This window comes from Gobio gobio (genome assembly GCF_949357685.1).
Source record: "Gobio gobio genome assembly, chromosome: 5".
In the NCBI taxonomy this organism is placed as follows: Eukaryota; Metazoa; Chordata; class Actinopteri; order Cypriniformes; family Gobionidae; genus Gobio; species Gobio gobio.
In genome coordinates this window covers 16,266,995-16,292,417 of record NC_137101.1, presented here as the reverse complement: position 1 = coordinate 16,292,417, position 25,423 = coordinate 16,266,995, and the positions used below count along the sequence as shown (strand labels likewise).

At 37.1% G+C, this 25,423-nt stretch overlaps 1 protein-coding gene across 12 annotated transcripts in view; it reads right to left on the bottom strand.

Annotated features, from left to right (window-relative positions):
* Nucleotides 1-14,658, bottom strand: part of abcc9 (ATP-binding cassette, sub-family C (CFTR/MRP), member 9) — a 54,431-nt gene extending 39,773 nt beyond the window's left edge. For 7 of the 12 annotated variants that reach the window (XM_079818162.1, XM_079818170.1, XM_079818171.1 and 4 more), the window contains exons 1-14: nucleotides 13,046-13,203; nucleotides 11,702-11,857; nucleotides 9,266-9,407; nucleotides 9,065-9,186; nucleotides 8,643-8,809; nucleotides 7,531-7,773; nucleotides 7,023-7,208; nucleotides 4,262-4,432; nucleotides 1,702-1,857; nucleotides 1,485-1,619; nucleotides 1,240-1,402; nucleotides 1,036-1,076; nucleotides 807-949; nucleotides 617-731 (exon numbers count right to left, since the gene is read on the bottom strand). In XM_079818162.1, the coding sequence (XP_079674288.1) occupies nucleotides 617-731; nucleotides 807-949; nucleotides 1,036-1,076; nucleotides 1,240-1,402; nucleotides 1,485-1,619; nucleotides 1,702-1,857; nucleotides 4,262-4,432; nucleotides 7,023-7,208; nucleotides 7,531-7,773; nucleotides 8,643-8,809; nucleotides 9,065-9,186; nucleotides 9,266-9,407; nucleotides 11,702-11,857; nucleotides 13,046-13,070 (1,965 nt within the window). In that variant the 5' untranslated portion in view covers nucleotides 13,071-13,203. Of the gene's footprint in view, nucleotides 1-616; nucleotides 732-806; nucleotides 950-1,035; nucleotides 1,077-1,239; nucleotides 1,403-1,484; nucleotides 1,620-1,701; nucleotides 1,858-4,261; nucleotides 4,433-7,022; nucleotides 7,209-7,530; nucleotides 7,774-8,642; nucleotides 8,810-9,064; nucleotides 9,187-9,265; nucleotides 9,408-11,701; nucleotides 11,858-13,045; nucleotides 13,215-14,528 lie in introns of those variants that run through there. The other 5 variants (XM_079818169.1, XM_079818165.1, XM_079818173.1 and 2 more) reach the window with 4 other exon arrangements.
* Between the last annotated feature and the right edge of the window lie 10,765 nt (nucleotides 14,659-25,423).

Here is a 25,423-nt window from a genome sequence, read left to right as displayed (position 1 = left end):
TAAACTTCAGAAAAAATGTTACAAAAAAAAAAAAAAAAAAAATGAAATTATCACATTGCAACCCAGCTAGTTTAGGTGTCCCACATCACCCGAATTGACATATCAGCAACAGTTCCTTTAAGAGCATCTTATTTCTTACTGAAGTGCTCCTTGTTCCTCATAAAGCTCTGCGAAAGTCAAGGCTTGGAATTGTTTATGAGTATTGCAAAATGTGCAGTCGCCAATTTCGCAGGCAAAAAGGTCCATTGTCTTTAGTCAATAGCGATGTAAGAAACATAGTTCACACAGGTCACTTTCAAACCAAGCAGATTCTGTTGGTCAACGTGGCAAATCCTTGTGACCAACTTGAACCTGTTGCGAAATCTGCGTGCGAAATCTTTCGCTCAAATTAAATTCCAGATCACGTGGATTTCTATTGAAATGACAGTATTTTGCCTGCGACAATTCACAAACGATGGTAGATTTCACAACTGGTTCAATGGGCTCAATTCACCATTCGTTGACCAACTTGAATGCATTTCTACTTGAAATGACTGGATTTTGCCTACAAAATGTTCCCGAACCATGGTAAATGTGACGACACCTTTAAGGTGCAAATTTGCCTGTGAACACTCACATCTCCTTGGTATTTGTACTTCTTTCCGACCTCTAGAGACATGGACATATCTCCGTTTCTCCAGCTGTCATCTCCAATCTCATCACTTTGCAGGAACTCGCTGAGCTTCTGTACGCTGCAGACATCAATCAGATGATCATATCCTTCAAGAGAAGCCAATATGAAGTGATTGTTGGAGTTAGCGACATACCTAACAAGGGCCTTGACAGCAAACCTGACCACCGTGGACAACAGGAAGAGTGGCGTGACCAGAATGTGGAATAGAGCCAAAGAGGCAAACGCCTTGGCTGGACTGAGCCTGACCTCTTCAATGTAGGCGTGTGTGACAAAGGTCTACAAAAACAAGATACAAGATAAGGTACGTTCTACATGGTGGATAAAATACAACTAATTGAAGCCTATAATGATGAATCTCTTACCGCCAGAACTGCAGCAATAGGGATGGCGGCATTCAAAAATACTGTGGAGATAAAGAGAGACAGAACTGTTTTCCAGTTGTGAACAACAAACAAACTCTCAGCTATTAGAGAGTTGAACAAATGAGAATATGGGTTGGGTAATAACAAGGGGAGGGGTTTATGCATGTGGGCGGGGCATGCGATGGAAGGAGGAGCCTGTCATACTGGACATTGATGTGTAGAGGGCGAAAGTCTTGAGACTGGTCAGCTCTTTTCCTCGGGTCTCTTCCACGCGGTCACAGAAGATGTTCTCCCATGCATAGAGCTTCAGCAGCTTTATTCCTTTCAAGATCTCTGTCGTCTTTTTAAGACGGTCTGTCGAGTAGTCCTGAGAAAATATTTAGTCACAAACATGAGCTTGTCGGAGTGTTGACAACACGCACATGCACAAAGGTGTAGGTAAAGCTCACCAGCGTGCTCTTCTGGGTGTCTGCCAGCTTGGTAGCGATGAGGTACTGAACCGGGGCCAGCAGCAAAATGACACCGGCCCCTATCAACGCACTCTTACCCAACAAATAATATAGCAGGATCACTCCCATAATGATCTATGAACAGAAATATATATATTTTTAGGGACACAACGGCTGTTAAGTTATCTGCTTGAGAAGTGTGTTCGCAATGAAATACCTGAACTGGCATGGCCCACAGGTTGGGGCATAAGAAGAGAAACCACATGAGCTGATTGGTTTCTATGGCAACAAGATTGTTGATCTGGCCGAGCGTCATCTCTCCCATGGACATGTTTGAAGTAGAGAGACGCAGCATTTTATTGTAGATCATCGCCTAGAGGATGAGACACGTGATTCACAAAAAACTTGAATGTGCTTTATGTGATCATTTTTATTAGCTTTTGGTAAAAATATTTCAGAAATATTTCATATTTAAAATGTTTTAGTTAAAGTAATAGAATAGAATAGAATAATTGGAAATATAACTGAAAGGAACAGAATAATGTAGAATAGAATAGCATAGAATAAAATTAACTGAATAGAATTCAATAGAAGCGAGTAGAAAGAATAACACAGACAGAATATTAGGCAAAGTTTAGTAGAAAAAAATAATGGGACAAAGTAGAGTAGAATAGAATTGAATAGGACACAGCATAATAGAATAGAATAAATGTAAATATATTTGAAATTAACATAATGCAGAATAGAATAGAATAGCATAGAATAATATGAACTGAATAGAATTCAATAGAAGCGAGTAGAAGGAATAAAACAGACAGAATATTAGATGAAGATGACTAGAAAATAATTATGGGACAAAGTATTGTAGAATATAATTGAACAGGAAAAGGCAGAATAGAATAGCAAAAAATAGAATGAAATGAATAGAATTCAATAGAAGCGAGTAGAAAGAATTCAACTGACAGAATATTTGACGAAAGTTGAGTAGAAAATAATAATGGGACAAAGTAGAGTAGAATAGAATTGAACAGGAAAAGGCTAAATAGAATAGGAAAAAGCAGAATAGAATAGAATAAATGGAAATATAACTGAAATGAACAGAATAATGCAGAATAGAATAGAATACCATAGAATAAAATTAACTGAATAGAATTCAATAGAAGTGAGTAGAAAGAATAACAGACAGAATATTAGACGAAGTTGAGTAGAAAAGAATAATGGGACAAAGTAGAGTAGAATAGATTTGAACTGGAAAAAGCATAATAGAATAGAAAAGGATGTGGTAAGCAGTCGAGGCCAGGGCTGTGAGAGAAAGGGCAGAATAGAATAGCAAAAAATAGAATGAACTGAATAGAACTCAATAGAAGCGAGCAGAAATAATAACACAGACAGAATTTGAGTAGAAAATAATAATGGGACAAAGTAGAGTAGAATATAATAGGACAAAGCATAATAGAATAGAATAGAATAAAGGGAAATATATTTTAAATGAACATAATGCAGAATAGAATAGCATAGAATAAAATTAACTGAATAGAATTCAATAGAAGCGAGTAGAAAGAATAACAGACAGAATATTAGACAAATATTAGACGAATCAGACAAAATAGATTAGCATAGAATTGAACAGGAAAAGGAAGAATAGAATAAATGGAAATATAATTTAAATGAACAGAATAATGCAGAATCGAACAGCATAGAATAAAATGAACTGAACAGAAAGCGAATAGAAATAGAAGTGAATAGAAAGAATAACACAGACAGAATATTAGACGAAGTTGAGTAGAAAAGAATAATGGGACAGAGTAGAGTAGAATAGATTTGAACTGGAAAAAGCATAATAGAATAGAAAAGGATGTGGTAAGCAGTCAAGGCCAGGGCTGTGAGAGAAAGGGCAGAATAGAATAGCAAAAAATAGAATTGAATAGAATTCAATAGAGCTGAAATAGAACAGAGTAGAGTAGAATAGATTTGAACTGGAAAAAGCATAATAGAATAGAAAAGGATGTGGTAAGCAGAATAGAATAGCAAAAAATAGAATTGAATAGAATTCAATAGAGCTGAAATAGAACAGAGTAGAGTAGAATAGATTTGAACTGGAAAAAGCATAATAGAATAGAAAAGGATGTGGTAAGCAGTCGAGGCCAGGGCTGTGAGAGAAAGGGCAGAATAGAATAGCAAAAAATAGAACTGAATAGAATTAAATAGAAGCGAGTAGAAATAATAACACAGACAGAATATTAGACGAAGCTGAGTAGAAAATAATAATGGGACAAAGTAGAGTAGAATAGAATTGAACAGGAAAATGCTAAATAGAATAGGAAAAAGCAGAATAGAATAGAATAAATGGAAATTAGAATTTAAATGAACAGAATAATGAAGAATAGAATGGAAAAAATAGAATTAACTGAATAGAATTCAATAAGCGAGTAGAAAGTATAAAATAGACAAAATATTAGACAAATTTGAGTAGAAAAGAATAATGGGACAAAGTAGAGTAGAATAGAATAGAATAGGACAAAGCATAATAGAATAGAATAGGACAAAGCATAATAGAATAGAATAGAATAGAATGAACAAAATATTGGACAAAGTAAAGTAGAATTGAATTGAACAGGAAAAAGAAAAAAATGTAATAGAATAGAATACACTTTCCTAGAAAGGTAAGAATTTGTTTTATACAATATTTTGGTATTGGTATTTGGTATACAATGCAACTTGAAATGAGCAGTACAGGCTGATGAATATTCTATTCCAATAAACTCTACAAAACTTACAAGCAGTGCCCCGCGCAGGTTAATGCCAGTTTCTATTGTGACATAGTAGGAGGCCTGGAGGAATGTTCGCTGCAGCACGAGCGCCAGGAACAGCAGAACAGCTAGAACAGACGTATTCTGCAGCAGCTCAGTGGAAGACATGAAGTAAACCCCGAGAGGCATGTTCCCTGTCTGACAGGACATAAACAGAGTATGAACGCACACACACACACACACACACACACACACACACACACACGCATAATGCATAAAAACACTTCAGCATTTCAGCCCTCAATGATGTCATACATAAGCACACACACTAAAATTAAGAGAAGGAGTCACTTAAACAGTGTCGCTGGCAGCAACGTACGTGTGAGAGGGAGTGTGATGTGAATAGGGAATTTTCCATGTCACACAGATATGCACATCTGTTTTGTCTTCATTTTGTCACACACACATATACAGAGACCCCAAAAAGTATTAGATTTTTTGAACAGTAGTGTATATTATTCAAAATTCAAACGAAAAGTATTTGGACACTTGTTTGCATATAACATTCGTTTTCCAGCACTGAATCCATCCTTATCTAAACCTCCCGAGAGTATCTTTTCAAACGCACATGACATCATCTGGTTATCTGAGCAGGGAGAACACACTATGTGAAATCTAATAATTGCTGTCATCTCAAGGCGATGACATACGGTTCTCTCATTAATAGCATTGACGCCTCTGTGACATCACACAGGAAGTGATAAATGGCAAGGCAAAACAGAAGACATCAGATTGTAGATGATTCTCTAGAATACTGTCACGTTGCACTCAGAAAAAAAACAAATACAGTCTAATTAGTAGCATGAACACCAGCCAATATCTGCAGCAAATCATTTAATTGACAGTTATTTGAAAAACATCCTTAATGATTTAATGAGGCACGTTACGAATGGGCTCCAAAGTAAATGAGATAATATCAAAGTGCTCTGAGACAGTGACTGGATTGTGATATATTTCCATTACATTATTTGCGTAGCTGTCTTTTTCACTCCATTTCCATCCAGTTTTACCATCACCCGGGTATGTATTTGGAATTGACAGTTGAATTGTCATGTTTGTAAACAACATGCCTTGAATACTGTCTGGGTGAACAAATAACAAAATCAAGCCCCCTTACTCAAAAAAAATATTTTCTTTCTTAGTATTTTTGTCTTGTTTTCCAGTGCAAATATCAAACATTTTTGACTTTTTATCTCACAATTGTGAGTGTACGTCTCGCAGTTTTCTCAGAATTGTGAGATATAAAGTCGCAGTTGCGTGTTATAAAGTCAGACTTTATATCAGACTTTTAAAAGCTTTATATCACACATTCTGACTTAATAACGCAATTCTGATTTTATAACTCGCAATTGCGACTTTATATCACGCAATTCTGATTTTATAACTCCCAATTGCGACTTTATTTCACGCAATTCTGATTTTATAACTCGCAATTGCGACTATATCACGCAATTCTGATTTTATAACTCGCAATTGTGACTTTATATCACGCAATTTTGATTTTATAACTCGCAATTGCGACTTTATATCACTCAATTCTGATTTTATAACTCGCAATTGCGACTTTATATCACGCAATTCTGATTTTATAACTCGCAATTGCGACTTTATATCACGCAATTCTGATTTCATAACTCGCAATTGCGACTTTATATAACGCAATTCTGATTTTATAACTCGCAATTGCGACTTTATATCACGCAATTCTGATTTTATAACTCGCAATTGCGACTTTATATCACTCAATTCTGATTTTATAACTCGCAATTGCGACTTTATATCACGCAATTCTGATTTTATAACTCGCAAATGCGACTTTATATCACTCAATTCTGATTTTATAACTCGCAATTGCGACTTTATATCACACAATTCTGATTTTATAACTCGCAATTGCGACTTTATATCACGCAATTCTGATTTTATAACTCGCAATTGCGACTTTATATCACGCAATTCTGATTTTATAACTCCCAATTGCGACTTTATTTCACGCAATTCTGATTTTATAACTCGCAATTGCGACTTTATATCACACAATTCTGAGATATAAATTCAGAATTGTGAGATATAAACTCGCAATTGTGTTTTAAAGTCAGAATGTGTGATATAAAGTCTTTAAAAATCTGATATAAACTCTGGCTTTATAACACGCAATTGCGTCAGAATTGTGAGATAAAAATATGCAAATACGTTAATTATTTTTTATTCTGAGGCGGAAACAAGCTTAAATATAAACAGTCTTAAATTAAAATTGAGAAGTAACTTAAGATATTTACACTTAACACTTTACAATAAAATCGTTAGTTTATACATTAACTAACATTAACTGAGAAATACATTTGTTACAGTATTTATTCATATTTGTTAACGTCCGTTATTTATTAAAAATACAGCTGCGTTGTTAATCTTAGCTCAGGTCCATTAAATATTATTAAGTGATATCCCTTGTGATTGTATAAGTACATTTTGGAATTAACATTAACTTTAATTTAACGAAGATATAAATAAAATAAAGCCTCACTTAATTTTTTAGAAAAATTAAGTGATTGCTTCTGAAGTGAATGTATTTTGAAATGTATCTGATATTAAGAAATTTGTACTGGAAAACAAGACAAAATAAACTGAGTAAGGAAAGCTCATTTGCAGTGTTTTCTATTTTCACAATACCATGAATAGCAACAGTAACCATACTAATAAGATGGCGACACACATGTGACAAACACACCTTTGTCCTGTTAATCTCTGTGGAGTTATCTAAGTGTTCCACAATCCCAGAGATGCAGAGTGGCCCGGCAAAGCCCAGCAGGTCTGCCATGTACCGGAAGGTGCTGCTGAGGAGGATTGGCCCCCCAAAGGCCCTGTACATGGATTTCCAGATGGATGGGGATTTTTCTGGGTCCTCTGTGTTCTGCTGTCAAAATTGGACAAGCAAAGAGCTCTGGTTAACCAAGACTTCTCATTACTTCTGTATGTCACCACCAAGTATGAAAATATGGTAGCACTTTATTTTACAGTCCTGTTCCCCATGTACATACTATGTACTTATTATAGTAAGTGCAATTACTGGGTAATAACTAGGCACTAACCCTGAACCTAAGCTCAACCCATGTAGTTACCTTATATTACCCAAATACTAATAAGTTACCCTAAAATAAAGTGCAACCTAAAATATAGTTTATTTAGATTATGAGTTATAATGTTTGCTCTTAACCCTGGTGATCGTCTCCACATACCCTCTGTTCCTCATAGGAATCCTTCAGACGCAGATAGTTGGTCAAGGCCCTCATCGCAATAGGAAGTTTGCCAATCTTCTTCAGCTCAATGGGTCTCTTATGGGCTCCAATGATGAGCGGGTTCATCCACCAATATGTTGCCTTGGAGAGGAGGTTGACGAAGGGCTGGAGGAATCGGACGCCCAAGTCCTGCAAGTCTTCTGGAGGCTTTACCCTTTGGGGGTTTGCAAAGAACACGTACTTCTGCAGGTAAGACAAAAATTAAAAATACTTAATGCTTGTTAGTACAATGTACACAAACAGCTCAACAAACAGCCTTGATGGTAAACAACAGCATGGCTATATGTCTATCAGCTAGACGAGTATGGAAATCCGTGCCAGTCCAAGCTGTTTTTTCAGCAGGTTAACAACTGTTATTTAGTCTACAATTATTAAATAGTCCAGAATTTTTGTACAATAAAGCCTTAATTTAGTGGATCAAATTAGAGGTACATAGAAAACAAATAATTAAATAAATAATCATATTTAAATAATAAAATAATACAAAATAAAATAAAATGATTTGCCTTAAATTAGTGGATCAAATAAAAGGAATATAGAAAAAATAATAGAATAAAATAAAATTAGTGGATCATATTAGAGGCACATAGATATAGATATACAGTATAAATACAAATAATTTTTTTTAAAACAAATTTTATTAGTATATCAAATAAAAAATAAAATAAATTAGTGGATCAAATAAGATGCATATGGAAAAAAATTAATAAAACAAAATATAAAATTTCATAAAATACAATTCTGCCTTAAATTTGTGGATAAAATGAAAAAATAAAATAAATTAAAATGAGTAAATCAAATAAGAATCATATAGATATAGATTAAAAAATAAAATAAAATTCTGCCTTAAATTAGTGGATAAAAAAAAGAAGTAAAATACAATACATTAGTGGATAAAATAAAAGGAAAATAGAAAAAATTACAGAATAAAATAAAATTTGTGGATCTAATTAGAGCCATATAGAAAAAAGTCACACAAAATTAAATAACTCAACGGAGAGAAAAAAAAAATACACTTAATAAAAAAATTAATACATTTGCCATGAACTCACCCTGACTCTGATAACGTTTATCTCGACAGCCATGAGCAGGCCGTACAGAACCACGAGCAAAGCTGTGATACAGAAACGAAGTTCTTGCACCCCCAAGCTCGCCTCTGCAAACTTCCATAACTTTATCATCTTGGTGATGAAAGCCAGAATCCAGTAAATAAATAAAGCTGTGAAAGAGTATTTCTGAGGTTAGGTCTCATTCTCATATCCCAATGACAGAAACTACATTTGATAATGGCTAAAAATAAGGATCGACCATTATGTGTTGCCAAGCAACAGACAGAATGGAAGTGTTTTATTTAAATTAGAGGACCCGGACTAACTGTTGTAAGTAACGTAAGTAATGAACAACCACACTCAAATTACAATTTATTGCTAACTGCCAGCATCACATTTGCATAATGACATTGACATTGACTTACCAAGCAGCAGTTTGGGGAAATTGGCTGTTTCTATATTGTGATAATATACAACTGATGTCGTGGCCGCTATGAAGCCCATTAGCGCTGGCATGAAGAGGTGCAAGTGATTGGACTCCATCTGCCTGAAATAATCCATTCATACACAAAGACATAAACATCAATGCATACCGGTCATAAACACACAACTAAACTGAAACCCACGTATTGGAGACGATTCCCTCTGCGATCTCGCACACGTGCACAAAGAGCAGTGTGAAGGTGAGGATCCAGCGCAGGTTGTGGCCTGGGAAGTGCAGCCAGGTGTTATGGTGGATCTGCACCTTTGAACTCTGGCTACCCCAGCCTGGACACAAAAACATGTGTTCCATCACTTTAACACATCTTTATTTTCAAATGTATTATCTGAACCACATGACCCAGCCTGTTGTGAGGCTGGCAGCATGGAGAGATGGAAACACTACATCAGAGACTTTTGAACATGTCTGGCAGCATCATTCTATTATTCCCTAGTGTATCTAATATAATATACAGTTAACAATTACTTTTTCCTTGACGTTTGCTAATCAGCGCTTTGGATCTGTCTCCGCCTGTCTCGTTCATTCGTTGTTTTCCTTTCTTTGGCTAATAGTGTAATAATTCTTCTATGGGAAACATTTCTTCATTATGAGATAAGGTAAAATGCTTACATACCGAATGAGGAATGACACTGACACAATTACGGCGTCAGCGTAAAGGATTTTGCGAAGGTTTAAAGTAAAGTAAAGGCTCTTAGGGGAGCTGATACAGATAATGAATTGGCCCACTGATACAGTGTCTAGGGCCCACAGCTTCTGAAGACGTGATGGATGTCATAAACAACCAGGGCGTCACAATTTAAGAATTGATTTCTTTGCAATTTGTGAGTTGGAATTTGAACTGAATTGGCTACGTTCCACAGGAAGTTTAACTGGAATCGCAAGAACAGGAATTCCTATTACTAAACTGTAAGACAAAGAAATTCACACATCACACAACAGGAGGTCAGTTTACGGGTCCCACTTTGTAAACTTAATGTTGTGTGGCTCCATTTACTTTGGTGAAATTATATAACTTAAAATAGAAAATAAAATAAGAATTCTCTCTCCATAAAGTATACACCGATCATAACATTATAATATTGTGTTGGTCCCTTATTGGTGGCTAAAACAGCCTTAACCCATTGAGGCATGGACTTCACTAGACCCCTGAAGGTGTGCTGTAGTACCTGGCACCAAGATGTTAGCAGCAGATCCTTTAAGTCCTGTAAGTTGCGAGGTGGGGCCTCCATGGATCTGACTTGTTTGTTCAGCACGTCCCACCGATGCTTGTTTGAACTGAAATCTTGGAAATTTGGAAGTCAAGTCAACACCTCAAACTAATTGTTGCGCTCCTAAAACCATTCCTGAACCATTTTTGATTTGTGGCAGGGCGCATTATCCTGTCGAAAGAGGCCACAGCCACCAGGGGATACCATTTCCATGAAAGAGCGTACATGTTCTGCAACAATGCTTAGGTAGGTGGTACATGTTAAAGTAACATCCACATGGAGGGCAGGACCTAAGTTTTCCCAGCAGAACATTGCCCAAAGCATCACACTGCCTCCACCTTCTTCCCATATGGCATCCTGGTGCCATGTGTTCCCCAGGTAAGCAACGCACATGCACCCGGACATCCACGTGATGTAAAAGAAAATATGATTCATCAGACCAGGCCACCTTCTTCCATTGCTCTGTGGTCCAGTTGTGATGCTCATGTGCCCACTGTTGGCACTTTCGGCGGTGGACAGGGGTCAGCATGGGCACCCTGACTGGTCTGCGGCTATGCAGCCCCATACGCAACAAACTGCGATGCACTGTGTATTCTGACACCTTTCTATCAGAACCAGCATTAACTTCTTGAGCATTTTTAGCTATAGTAGCTTGTCTGTTTGATCGGACCACACGGGCCAGCCTTCGCTCCCCACGTGCATCAATGAGCCTTGGCCGCCCATGACCCTGTTGCCGGTTCACCACTGTTCCTTCCTTGGATCACTTTTGACCGTGGGGAACACCCCACAAGAGCTGCAGTTTTGGAGATGCTCTTACCCAGTCGTCTAGCCTTCACAATTTGGCCCTTGTCCGACTCGCTCAAATCCTTACACTTGCCATTTTTCCTGCTTCTAACACATCAACTTTGTGTTTTTCACTTCACCTGTCATAATGTTATGCTTGATTGGTGTGTGTGTGTGTGAGTGTGTGTATAGATGTCTCCTGTTTAACCACACCTATTATCTTACAATCCAGCAGAAATTCTTTATGGATAATTCAATTAATTATTATTTAAAAAATTACAGTGGTTATTGATTTATAATTTTGTTTAATTTAATTCCATTTTAATCCTACTTCCATAAATTCAAATGTATTGAAGTGCTCTTGCATGGTCTATAAAATAAATAAATAATTAAACAATAAATCCGCTTTAAATTAGTGTATCAAATAAATAAACATTTAAATTAAACTTCTCAATTAAAAGACAGTCTGTATTAAATTCTGATTGCAATCAAAAAATAAAATCTGTTTGAGAGACTGCAAAGCATGTGCACGGTTGTCGAACAGGGATAAAAGACGAGAGCTTTCATACCAATGAAGAGGATAGGGAAGGTGATGAAGAGAAGAAATACATGAGGGACGAGGTTGATGGCATCCACGAAGCAGCCATTGTCCAGGACTCCTTTGCCCACGCTGTAGGCATTAGTACCATTCCCACAGAAAGACAATCCCATGTCACCTGATTGGGCTAAAGGATAAAAGAAAAAAAGTTGAAGTTAGATTGGAACATACAGCATTCAAAGTTGAATGAACTGTAATCTGAAAAAAATTGCAAAATTACTTAGACTTTCCGTTTATACAGAATGCCAGCTTTGAGCCCGTTGACAGCACTGAAAGCAGTATTCCTGCAATTATTATTGACTATGAGGTCTGGGGTAGTATTTGACTAAATTGATCCTCTGCTGCCAATCAGTGTAAGAGCAAGATTAACAAACCCTCTTTAGGAACAGTGCCTGTACCCATCCGCCAGCTCATTTACCAATAAAGTTTAATTTCTCATTCAGGAGAGCTGCATTATACAACATCACAACCAGTAGTGTTTGCCTGTGCGGAATATACTCTGGTAGATGAAGGCTTGCATGCTGTATGCCCTCCGGTGACCCATCAAAGTGGGTTTTTGACAAGCCTATTTTAACTATTTTAACATCTATATCATCATGATATCACATATAAATATCACTATATTGACAGAAAAAAATCTATTTTTATTTATGTTTATGTAGCTGAAATGATAGTTTCATTTTAAACTGTCACTTATATGCGTGTATGGAAAATTGTTAGAAATGCTAATATTATTAGCATATAATGCTATATGCTGTGAAAGCATATTCAATAATGCATAATTTATTCCGCAACCAAAAGTATCTGATAAAAGGGGCTACAAAGAAAGTGAGTAGCATTCATTTGGTCACATGATCACAACATGTCGACCACCAAGAGGCAACCCTCCATGTAAAATAAAACCGCTTTTATTAAGCTACTGATATGACAGGGGTCTTCACACTCTTATTAACAATTACTTTAAGATACGCTGTCATGTATGACCTTATTGATATTATTAACAAAAAAATGTATTGCTGGCTCTTGGTTGATTTGAAATGAAGTGAATTACAAGGTAAAGACCCATGGCAAGTGCATTAAAAATAATGGTCTCCCGTAACAAACTCATTCATACTTAGATTTGTAATAAACACTGCTGTTCATTATTATTATTATTATTATAGGATATCACGCACTCTGATGGCTATTCAAATCCCTCCACATGCTCATTGACAGCCAGACCTTGTCTTTTCTCTTCTTTTAATTGGCATGAATAGTAAATAAAATAGTAAAATCCGCAGCGACAGTCATATATGATTATTAAACAATCACTTACCAGAGAAATTGCTTTTCGTGCTCATTGCCTGGTGTTAGAAAGAGTAATTCACAGGGAATATTATTTTTAGCTGCGGTGTATCAGCTGCTCATGGTCTCGCTCTCCCTCTAGCTCTTGGATCGTATTTCCAAACTTGAACAGGAATGTTGGCATGAAAGTATCGACCCTCCTGAGAAAATAGACATTGACTGTGACACTGTGACTGCGTCTCAAAAGCTTGCGAGCTGCCTGCCTACACAACATTTTGGGCCATCAGGGGTGTGCGTGATGGCCACACATGATGTCTAGGTAAGCAGAGGAAGAGTACAAAATAGATGGATAATAAAGGGTTTTTTTAATGAAAGAAAATTGATAACAAATAAGATATACACAAACTTGATTGAATAAATAAATACTTATTTTACATTTTTAATATTTACTTAAAATTCAAATGATTATGTGCATCTGTAGATTTCATGATGTAATTTTTAAAATATAATGTACATTATATTTAACAGAATTATATATATTTTTTTATTTATTTAAATATGTAACAACATAACATAAAAACACAATTTATTCCATTTTTTTTAAATGTGTAATTTCTGATTAATGAATATTTTATTAAGTTAAACAGCTGTAGCCTACTTTATAACCACATTGCTCACCAGTTTCCGGAATAGTCTCAGTTGTTTTCCCAGCATGCACAGGGGGATAAATGATTATGGTAGCATTTTTGCCAGTTTGTCATCATGTTTAGTATTGCCTTAATTGTGGACGTCAAGAGTTCATTGCTCTATTAAAATAATGAGCCTTGTGTTCTTTTTTTCTTCTCTCTCTTTTTTTTTTGGCCCCAGGAGTGTTTATGTGCTTAAACATACATTTTGCTAACTGTGTAGGCTACACATTATGAAAAAGAGATACTTAATAACAAACAGTCAAAACATAAACAGAATAGTAACTCTTTAAGATGATGCAGTAACAGTCTAATGTTTCTAGAGTTAGGCTACTTTGTTAAGATTACAAAATGTTTTTTTTTATTATTATTATTTTTGCTCATTCACTTTTAAGGAGTTCGTTTGCTGTTACTCAATTATAAACATAGGCTACTTCATAGTTGTATTTATTATTGTTCATAATTGTTTTTGAGTAAATACTGCACATGCAGTGCCGTCTACTGTAATAGGTAGACTACACCGAAGTCACATGGCTGTTGCCTTTGTAAACCAAGTTTACCTGACAAAAAATAAATAAATAAATAACTTAATCTTATTTACTTCGGATGTTTTACATAATGGCATATCTCTACATGAAAATCCATGTTATTCAGTCATTCATTAGCCTACGACCAAGCGTCAAAATACAATTAAAAGGCAACGTAAAAATACAATGCCTATCCATAGAAGGCCATTGTATCAGGCAGTGAGCGTAATTCAGGACCAACCTTTGAGATTTGAATGAATGAATTTAAGATTTAATGCACCAAGAATGCGGACACGCTCACCTAGATGTCTCCGGTTGTAGTTTTTGTCATCGATACTTGTCGTAAACCCGCTCCGACATCAGCGAAGAGACATTGAACACGATGGTTGTTGTATCTCCGTGTCTTTGTGGTAGCCTATTGAAGAAAGCGCGCATCAGGGCTTCGGCATAGCGTTGCTATGGCGTCAGATATAAAGGAGGGATGCCCGTGCACGAGCGTGTCTCCTCCTGATGTAGGTCACATTAACAATAACGGGATATTATTGACATAATACTCAATAAACTATAAAGAGGATTTACTGGTGGCTTGATAGCTAAAAGAAAGAGAGAATGTTGAATATGTGGTAGCGCCACATCAACTGAAAATGATGCGTAATGATTTCATTCAGTGAGGGGGTGTGTGTGTAAATTTCGTTTATGGACCCAGTGACAATAAAAAACAGTTATTGCGCATTGTATTCTCAAGGCAGTTTACTCTTAGTTTACAGAATGCTTTTCTTTTAATGACCCTCCTAAATATATCAGCTCATGCTGTATTCCTCAGGGAAGAAGAACTCTTGGGAGTTGTAGTTTTTTTTAATTCACGTTTGTAGTTTTGCTAGAAATTATCTATCTATCTATCTATCTATCTATCTATCTATCTATCTATCTATCTATCTATCTATCTATCTATCTATCTATCTATCTATCTATCTATCTATCTATCTATCTATCTATCTATCTATCTATCTATCTATCTATCTATCTATCTATCTATCTATGAAGGATAGATACATGCAAGGACACTGAGAACTTTTTACAGATGGTTTTACTGTTTACATATTTAATAATATTCTTTTTGTCTCATGTTACCCATTATTAATACCAAACCAGAAATGGTTTGTGTTCATTTTCGAAAAACAGACGTGCGAACTGAAGTAGAACATATGTGACAAATGTCACACAGATATAAACACATTAGTATTACTTTTTTCTATATGTTTTAGCAAAGCAAAATGTTGATCACTGGGGTACCCTTGGTTGGCATGTTCAAAATGTTAAGGATCTTCATAGCCACTGACTGGCTGATGCTGGGACTGCATGGGAAGCAGGACCTCCATTCCAGAGGGACATAACTCAAAGGTCAAAGATGGTTTGGACTGAAGTGTGATGAGAACTGCTGCAGGGTGAATGTGTATGAGTGAGGGAAGTGAGGGTGTGTGAGAGGTTGAAGAAGCGCTGAATTTTTATGGAGATTATGGAAGGGTTTGTGTGTGAGCGTGTGTGCGCAAACAGCCACTTCCCCTGTGTATCCCTAGAGACCAAAAGGGGTCAGCCCTAACCCAGCCTCTCCCCCACAGGAAGTAGTACAGGATGCAGCCCATGTGTGAGCCATCAAAGGCTCTGTGGTGACACCCAGAGCCTGGGACGAGGTGATGTGACTGGGGACAGAGTGGTGCAGTAAAGGCCGAAGGATTCTAGAGGCCAGGGGGTCAAACACAACTTCTTTGAGAAAGTTTCAGTTTCCCATAACTAAGCTGAGAATCGGCGGTTTCCACACGTATGCATGTGGTGTGCGTCATCAATTGAGACATAAAGCCTACAGAGACAATTAAGTTATCCCTCTTTTCCCCTTGAATCTCTGATTATTCCACTATAATAAATTACTTTGGAACATAGAAGCTAATTTCTAGCTGGTCTAAACTGGTATATACTGGTCCAAATGGCTAATTTGCTGGTGAATGCTAGTTGACCATCTTGGACCATACATCAACTGACCAATTTGGATCTACTAATGACCAGCTTGAACCAGCTAATGACCCAGCTAATGACCCAGCTAATGACCAGCTTGAACCAGCTAATGACCCAGCTAATGACCAGCATGACCCAGCTAATGACCAGCTTGAACCAGCTAATGACCAGCATGACCCAGCTAATGACCAGCTTGAACCAGCTAATGATCAGCATGAGTCATGACCCAGCTAATGACCAACATGACCCAGTTAATGACCATCTTAAACCAACTAATGACCCAGCTAATGACCAGCATGACCCAGCTAATGACCAGCATGACCCAGCTAATGACCAGGTTGAACCAGCTAATGACCAGCATGACCCAGCTAATGACCAACATGACCCAGGTAATGACCATCTTAAACCAACTAATGACCCAGCTAATGACCAGCATGACCCAGCTAATGTCCAGGTTGAACCAGCTAATGACCAGCTTGAACCAGAAAATGACCAGGTTGAACCAGCTAATGAGCATGACCCAGTTAATGGCCAGCTTGAACCAACTAATGATCCAGCTAATGACCAGCTTGAACCAACTAATGACCAGGTTGAACCAGCTAATGACCAGCATGACCCAGTTAATGACCAGCTTGAACCAACTAATGACCAGCATGTCCCAGCTAATGACCAGGTTGAACCAGCTAATGACCAGCATGACCCAGTTAATGACCAGCTTGAACCAACTAATGACCAGCATGACCCAGTTAATGACCAGCTTGAACCAATTAATGACCAGCATGTCCCAGCTAATGACCAGGTTGAACCAGCTAATGACCAGCATGACCCAGTTAATGACCAGATTGAACCAACTAATGACCCTGCTAATGACCAAGTTGAACCAGCTAATGACCAGGTTGAACCAGCTAATGACCAGCATGACCCAGTTAATGACCAGATTGAACCAACTAATGAACCTGCTAATGACCAGCTTGAACCAGCTAATGACCAGCATGACCCAGCTAATGACCAGGTTGAACCAGCTAATGACCAGCTTGAACCAGCTAATGACCAGCTTGAACCAGATAATGACCAGCTTGAGACAACTAATAACCAGGTTGAACCAGCTAATGACCAGCTTGAACCAGCTAATGACCAGTATGACCCAGTTAATGACCAGCTTGAACCAGATAATGACCAGGTTGAACCAGCTAATGAGTATGACCCAGTTAATGGCCAGCTTGAACCAAATAATGATCCAGCTAATGACCAGCTTGAACCAACTAATGACCAGGTGGAACCAGCTAATGACCAGCTTGAACCAGCTAATGACCAGTATGACCCAGCTAATGACCTGCATGACCCAGCTACTGACCAGCTTGAACCAACTAAAGACCAGCCTGACCCAGCTAATGACAAGCATGACCCAGCTAATGACCAGCTTGAACCAGCTAATGACCAGCATGAACCAGCTAATGACCAGCATGACCCAGCTAATGACCGGCATGACCCAGGTAATGACCAGGTTGAACCAGCTAATGAGCATGACCCAGTTAATGGCCAGCTTGAACCAACTAATGATCCAGCTAATGACCAGCTTGAACCAACTAATGACCAGGTTGAACCAGCTAATGACCAGCTTGAACCATCTAATGACCAGCATGACCCAGCTAATGACCAGCTTGAACCAACAAATGACCATGCAGCATAACCAACCTAATGACCATGTTGAACCAACGAATGGCCAGCATGTCCCAGCTAATGACCACGTTGAGCCAGCTAATGACCAGCTTGAACCAACTAATGACAAGCATGACCCAGCTAATGACCAGGTTGAACCAACTAATGACCAGCATGACCCAGCTAATGACCAGCATGACCCAGCTAATGACCAGGTTGAACCAACTAATGACCAGCATGACCCAGCTAATGACCAGCTTGGACTAGTCATATTGCCAGCTTGGACTAGTTAATTGAGCTTTAGCCAACTAACTAGCTTGAACTAGCTAATGATGAGTTTCATCCAGCTAGAAACCAGCATAAGGTAGTTTTTCAACAGGCTTGACATGTTAAACATTAGTTTCTGGGGAGAACTATCATTAATCACATATGGGGAATAATAACCTCATCTGACACTGATTCTGGGACTGGAACACTGGGAACACTTTATGAGAGGGACATCCACAGGAAATGAAGCTTTATCTATTATGTCTTAACTAAATAAATAGAAAAATTATGTCTTTCCTTGAGTTGCTTGTGAAATCAAAGAAAGAAAATAAGGCTTTACTTCAGCTCTAATGTAACACTTGAGCTGACTCAGTGTTGTCACTTGGCTCAGTGTGCTGGGTTCAATGAGGTGCAAAGGACAGGAAGTCTTCTTCACGTCGCAAGCATAATGCATATTTATCAACTTAATAATCAACACACATACAGAGAGACAGATGAAGGCGGAAGCTGAGAAAGCAACAAGTGAAAGAGTGGGAACATGAAACTGCACACGTAGGCTACCTTTATTAAATAAACAGTCTCTCTCCCTCGCTCTCTGTATATCTGTGTAAACTGTCGCGGTAACCTTTAAGGTGCTTTCACATAAACAGTCCTATACAATAAACAGACCCAGACTGCAGTTCAAACCATGATTAAACATTGTTATAATTATGCTTAAGAACAACCATTATATTAAGAGGATTGGATTGTGGAAGTATCTTATTGTTTATAAGATTTGTGTTTAAAGACTTACAGAATTAGATTTACATTAATTATTCTCTGTTCCTTTGATTGGCATTCATGACATTTTAAAATGACAATACTGTCACCTAGTGGTTTAACACTCAAAGTACACTTAAGTTGCAAACTATATATATATATATATATATATATATATATATATATATATATATATATATATATATATATATATATATATATATATATATATATATATATATATATATATATATATATATATATATATATATATATATATGTATATATATATATATATATATATATATATGTATATGTATATGTATATATATATATATATATATATATATATATATATATATATATATATGTATATGTATATGTATATATATATATATATATATATATATGTATATATATATATATATATATATATATATATATAAAAAACTATACATAGGAATAGTTGTAAAATAATTATAAAATTATTAATAAATATGCAATCTGTTAGCGAAAAAATTAAGCCATATAAGTATATACAAACAATGCTATTTATTATTATTTATATAATATTTATTAATTAGTTCGTTTAATTAAATATATAATATATACATTTTATTAAAATTATTGAATTGGCTTTTATTTTATATTTTCGGTTTTCATTTGAATGTTTTTCATCTAATAATTATATTTTAACAACACTAATTCCAAACCCTTCTCTGCTTACTCAGCTATGTGTTCATTGCATCAAGCACTGCTAGAGTGATGGATACACCAAGGTTGCTTTTAATTAGCAGTCAGACAAAAAGTGAGTTTCAAAAAGTACAATCATTTTCCAAAACTTGTTCTTGTTAGCTGGTTATTCAGTGTTCCATAGCCAAAGCAATTTGTTATCCCGCAGACAGCAGCACAACCCCATTATTAATTATTTATTTATTTATTTTCAACTTCTGAAGGTTATCTGGAAGAGCGTAGCTCCAATTACAATTTCAGAACTTCCTATTGCATTTTTCTGCTCTGTGAAGCCTATTATTTGATACCAACCAGCTGTAAAACCACAGAAATGAATAAATCTGATGTAATCACATACTGATGCAATAGATTATTGAATCAGGTTTTAATCATTAAAACAAACAAAGAGCTTGTACTGTGTTTGTAAGGAAAACTCCAAGCAATTAATCAGTCAAAGCAGAACTTTTGAAAGCCATGAATGGATATGGCTCTTGAAAGAGCTGCAAAGTATAATTGTCTTTTGAACGTTTGCATTGTTTGCATTGGGAATGTTCCGGGAATCTGATCAACCACACTGGACACTCTGGCACAGTGTCTTCCTTCAAAGAGCTGCTCTCGGTCTTCATTAGTGGCTTCATTAGCGTTCTCACATCTCTAAGCACTTGTAATCAGGTTGATGATGAGAACTGGGTATTTCACGGCTCAAGTTGCCAACTGAAATAATTATCGATTGTGTTGTCTTTATTTTTTAGTAAAAATATTAAACAAGAATACAAGATATACATTTAGGCCTATAAAAGCTAAATTTGTCCAAAATTGTACCAACAATTCTTTTCTTGACCAATTGCCAATTTGTCAATTCATTTTTATTTTTTTTATCTTCAGGCAAAAACCTATTTCATGGGCCAGTGATAGTTATTTGATCATATATATATATGTTCCTGGTCCATTTTTGCTTTGTGGCAGGGCACATTATCCTGCTGAAAAAGGCCACAGCCACCAGGGAATACCGTTTCCATGAAAGGGTGTACATGGTCTGCAACAATGCTTAGGTAGGTGGTACGTGTCAAAGTAACATCCACATGGATGGCAGGACCCAAGGTTTCCCAGCAGAACATTGCCCAAAGCATCACACTGCCTCCGCTGGCTTGCCTTCTTCCCATAGTGCATCCTGGTGCCATGTGTTCCCCAGGTAAGTGACGCACACGCACCCGGCCATCCACATGATGTAAAAGAAAACATGATTCATCAGACCAGGCCACCTTCTTCCATTGCTCCGTGGTCCAGTTCTGATGCTCACATGCCCACTGTTGGCACTTTCGGCGGTGGACAGGGGTCAGCATGACCCTGTCGCTGGTTCACCACTGTTCCTTCCATTGGACCACTTTTGATAGATACTGACCACTGCAGACCGGGAAAACCCACACAAGAACTGCAGTTTTGGAGATGCTCTGACCCAGTCGTCTAGCCATCACAGTTTGGCCCTTGTCAAACTCACTCAAATCCTTAGGCTTGGCCATTTTTCCTGCTTCTAACACATTCACTTTGTGTGTGTGTGTGTGTGTATTTTAGATTGTGTGTGTATTTTAGATTACACTTGTATTGTTTTATATCAAATCTACAAATATATGTGATGTAAATTATGATACGCTAAAATAATTAAAACAAAATACTATAGCATATATGGTTATACTTTGCAAATTTGAACAAAACTTTGCCCTTCATCTTGTTCCCCACAGAGGCCTTGTCATTTGGCTAAACACAGGGGTGCAGAATTCTGGGTGATGGTCCCAGGACTTGTGGGATTGATGGTGAGAGCACCAGATGGCTCATTAGTGGCGCTGCACCAAACTGGCACTGTAGGGAATCCCGGATCCACCAAGCTAAATCAACATCTCCAGGGCTAAGTAATAGGCGTATAGGCCTACGCAATTTACAAACACAGACACACAAACACGCGCACACACACACATAGGCCTATATAATACATGCAGAGACCACGTCACTCATACACAACTTTGATTAGAGCGAAGGTCTATGCAATAACTCATATTGACAGCCGCCCGACCAACTTGGCTCGGTGCAACAGGGAAGCAAATCTAATCATTGCAACTGTCTAAAAATAGCTCCTTTCTCGCTCTCACTTGTGTTCATGTTGATCTCCCCCTCCCTCTTCACGGCTCCTTCTGTTTGCTGTCTCTCAGCATATTGTCTTTCTCTGCCAACTGACAGCGTAACTGTTTCTGCTCATCTGTCTTTGCCGCCGTTCTGGATGTGCCAAATTCAGCTTCACACAGACGGATGCAAGTAACGTCTGTCGCACGAACACGGTCGGTGAGAATATTACTGACGTTAAATGGTACTTCACGGGTGTGGCAGTCTCGTGGAGGGGGTTATACAGCTCAAGAAAAGTCCCAGTGAGATTTTCATCGACTATTTGAGCAGATACAATAAACTTAAACGGTAGAGGGCGCCACAAGAATATAATAGATCAGGGGTTTTCAATATTTTAGAGCCATTATTAAAGACCATTTCATTCTTTCCAATGAGATTTAGTTATTTTTTCTCAAGGTCTAGATGTCAAACTCAACTTATTAAGAGTCACTACAAGAGTCCAAATATCTTGAAATGACTTGAATTGAAACTGCATGTGAGCCACAATCAATATCTGTCATTCGAGCCGCTTAAAACATGGCCAGTGGAGTATAAAATGACCTGCTCTGTCTGTGCCGTCTTGTTTATGATTTGCCATGATTCAGTTATCTATTTCTTATCATTTACTAAAATAGGTGTGACATTCTGAGCAACGGGGCTATTTGAGAGAAAAGAGAACAATGGCTGTAGATGACAGCCAGCTTTGTGTGTTCCACGCTCGGGCACAATGCCATCTCATTCCCCCTGACAGCTATCATTATTCTCCCTTTTTCTCTGATTTTTCTGTCTCTTTCCATCGCTGCTCCTGTTATATTTCTTGTGTTTTGATCATCTTCAACTTTTCGCTGCATTTTACACTCTAAATTATTTGAGAAAGGCATTTAGGAGGGTTGAGAGAGAGAGAGAGAGAGAGAGAGAGAGAGAGAGAGAGAGAGAGAGAGAGAGAGAGAGAATAAATGGGAAAAAAAGCAAAGCATCTCTGTCCCTACAGGCCTCAGGGCAAAGACCGCACTCTTTTCCTTCAGACAGACTAATTTCCATATAGTCATGAATTATTCAAATCATTCAGCTTTGACACTCGGGTCCAACTACAACATACACACACTTCTGCTGCAATAATACACGGGGGTCCAAAACAACATTTTAAAGAGACACCGCATTAATGATGTTGCTCATGTTACCCAGTGTCCTCTGAAGGCATCGCTTTAAAAACACCTTGCTTACTTCAAAGAACTCGGCTACCTGTGGATGACAGAAGAATTTGGTGGGTTTATGAAAGTCCGTCTGTCAAATCCGACCAAATTAAAGCATCCGGAAGGTTCAATAGTCAAGAAATAAGATGGTGGAAGTTTGATAATTTTATACAAACCTTATTATTATTATTTTACAATTAGAATGAATATTTACAACATAGCACCATTTGTTTATTATTATTATTTTCTCTTTTTGTCACTGTTTTTGTGTAGTAATGCTTCGGCAATATTGCATGCAAAATAATTGTGTCAATAAAAAATGTTCAATATTTGAAATGTATTTCATTTTTTAGTTTAGATATTTTATTAATTTTACTAAATTAAATACTTTATAATGACACATTTAATTACTTTTAATTAAAATATTATTTTATTTATTTTAAATGTTATTGTACTTATCTATTAAGTACTAATTTAATATTTTATGTATTAAATTTACTATTTTATTAACATTATTGACCCCTGTTTGTTTGTTTATTTATTTATTCAGTTTTGGTGTATTGGTTTTTTTTTGTGTGGAAACATTGCATGCAAACTGTCATTATTCTAAACTGCATTATTCTCAATTCTCATGCTCCTGAATATTAATCTTCAAAACAGGAGGTAGGCTTAAATATGTTGTCGCAACACAATTTTCTGCGTCCATCCTTAATATCTGTCCTTTGATTATGATTTACAATTGGTTTGGCCTTAATCTCAGTCTCTGCAGGAGCCAGATTACCGCAAATCTCAGATTTACTGTAGATGAGAGAGGAAAGGATCATTCTTTCATTCCAGCTCAGGCTTCACATGGGAGCCCGTGGGGGACCTCAAGGGAGTTTGAAGCAAGGTTACAGCAAAGAACTATTTCTGATTCTCCACTCAGAAAACGCTATTTTTTCAAGCACTTTTGTAGACTGAAACTAGGCAGAATGGTTCTACGATCTGCTAAAGGAAGAAAGACTTCAAACCAACATCTGGAAGAATGTCTCATCACCATCAGAGATAAAACGTAGATAGATCCTTACCAAATACAGACTCAGTGATCACAGTAGCCTCCGTTATTAAAGTACTAAAAGAGACAATCACTTGGAGTAAAGGAACAACCATGCCCAGAAGGCGCTCCTCTTTCCTAAATCTAACTAAATTGAGTTGATCAAACTCAAATTAATTGAATAGACGACACTATTTAAAATATTTTATGTTAGACACATTTTATACAAATACGTATTAGTCCTAATTAGATATGTTTAAGTAAAGTGAACGAAATTGAAATCTGTCACACAGAGGAAAAGGGTGTGAAAATTGTACCTTTAGGGCAGGGGTGTCCAATCCTAACCCTGGAGGGCCACTGTCCTGCAAATTTTAGCTCCAACCCCAATACAACCCACATTAACTAATTAAGGTCTTATTAGGGATACTAGAAACTTCTAGGCAGGTGTTGAGGCAAGTTGGAGCTAAACTCTGCAGGACAGTGGCCCTCCAGGACCGAGTTTGGACACCCCTGCTTTAGGGGTACAACAGCTTCATTAAAGGACAACCCTTAAAAATACTTCTTTTTTTTTTTAACCACAAAAAGGTTAATAGTAGTACCTTAAGGTAGGGTGACCATATTTTGATTATCGAAAACCAGGACACTCTGCCCGGCAATGAGATACTCAAATGATACACAAAGTTTACTCAAAGATTCCTTATTAATTTCAATACATTTAAAGTATGCCCCCTCTGTATGAATAGAAAACTGTTATATTAGGGCTAAAACAGGACATGTCCTGGGAAAACAGGACGTTTGGTCACCCTACTTACGTATTTGTAAGATAGGCTACTTATCCTTTTAGGAGTTAAAAAGGTATAAACACGTCCTTTTAAGGGTACTGCCCCAGCGACAAGCTGTTGTGCCCCTAAAAGTAAAATTTTGAACAACCAATTTCTTAATGTATTAACTTTATTGAAACTAATATTTCTGGTAGGCCTACAGTATTTTATTTATCATTATTTTATTATGTGACAGTTTTTGTGAGTTGATGCTTTGGCTAGGCCTACATTGCATGCCATAGGCTGAAGTTGAAATTAATCTATCTTATCTGTTAGGCCTATATTTTATTATAGGCCTACTATAATTTATTTTAATTTATCTAATTTTATTATGTCATTGTACTGAAACGTTGGCAATATTACATGCAAATAGTATACCATTAAAAACTTGAAATGGAATTTAAATTGATAAAGAGAGACCAATAGAGAAAGAGAGAGAGAGAGAGAGAGAGAGAGAGAGAGAGAGAGAGAGAGAGAGAGAGAGAGAGAGAGAGAGCGAGCGCGTGCGTGCGTGTGCGTGCGGCCGAGAGAGCGCGCGAGTGCTCCCTCTGGTCAATCGGGCAGGTCC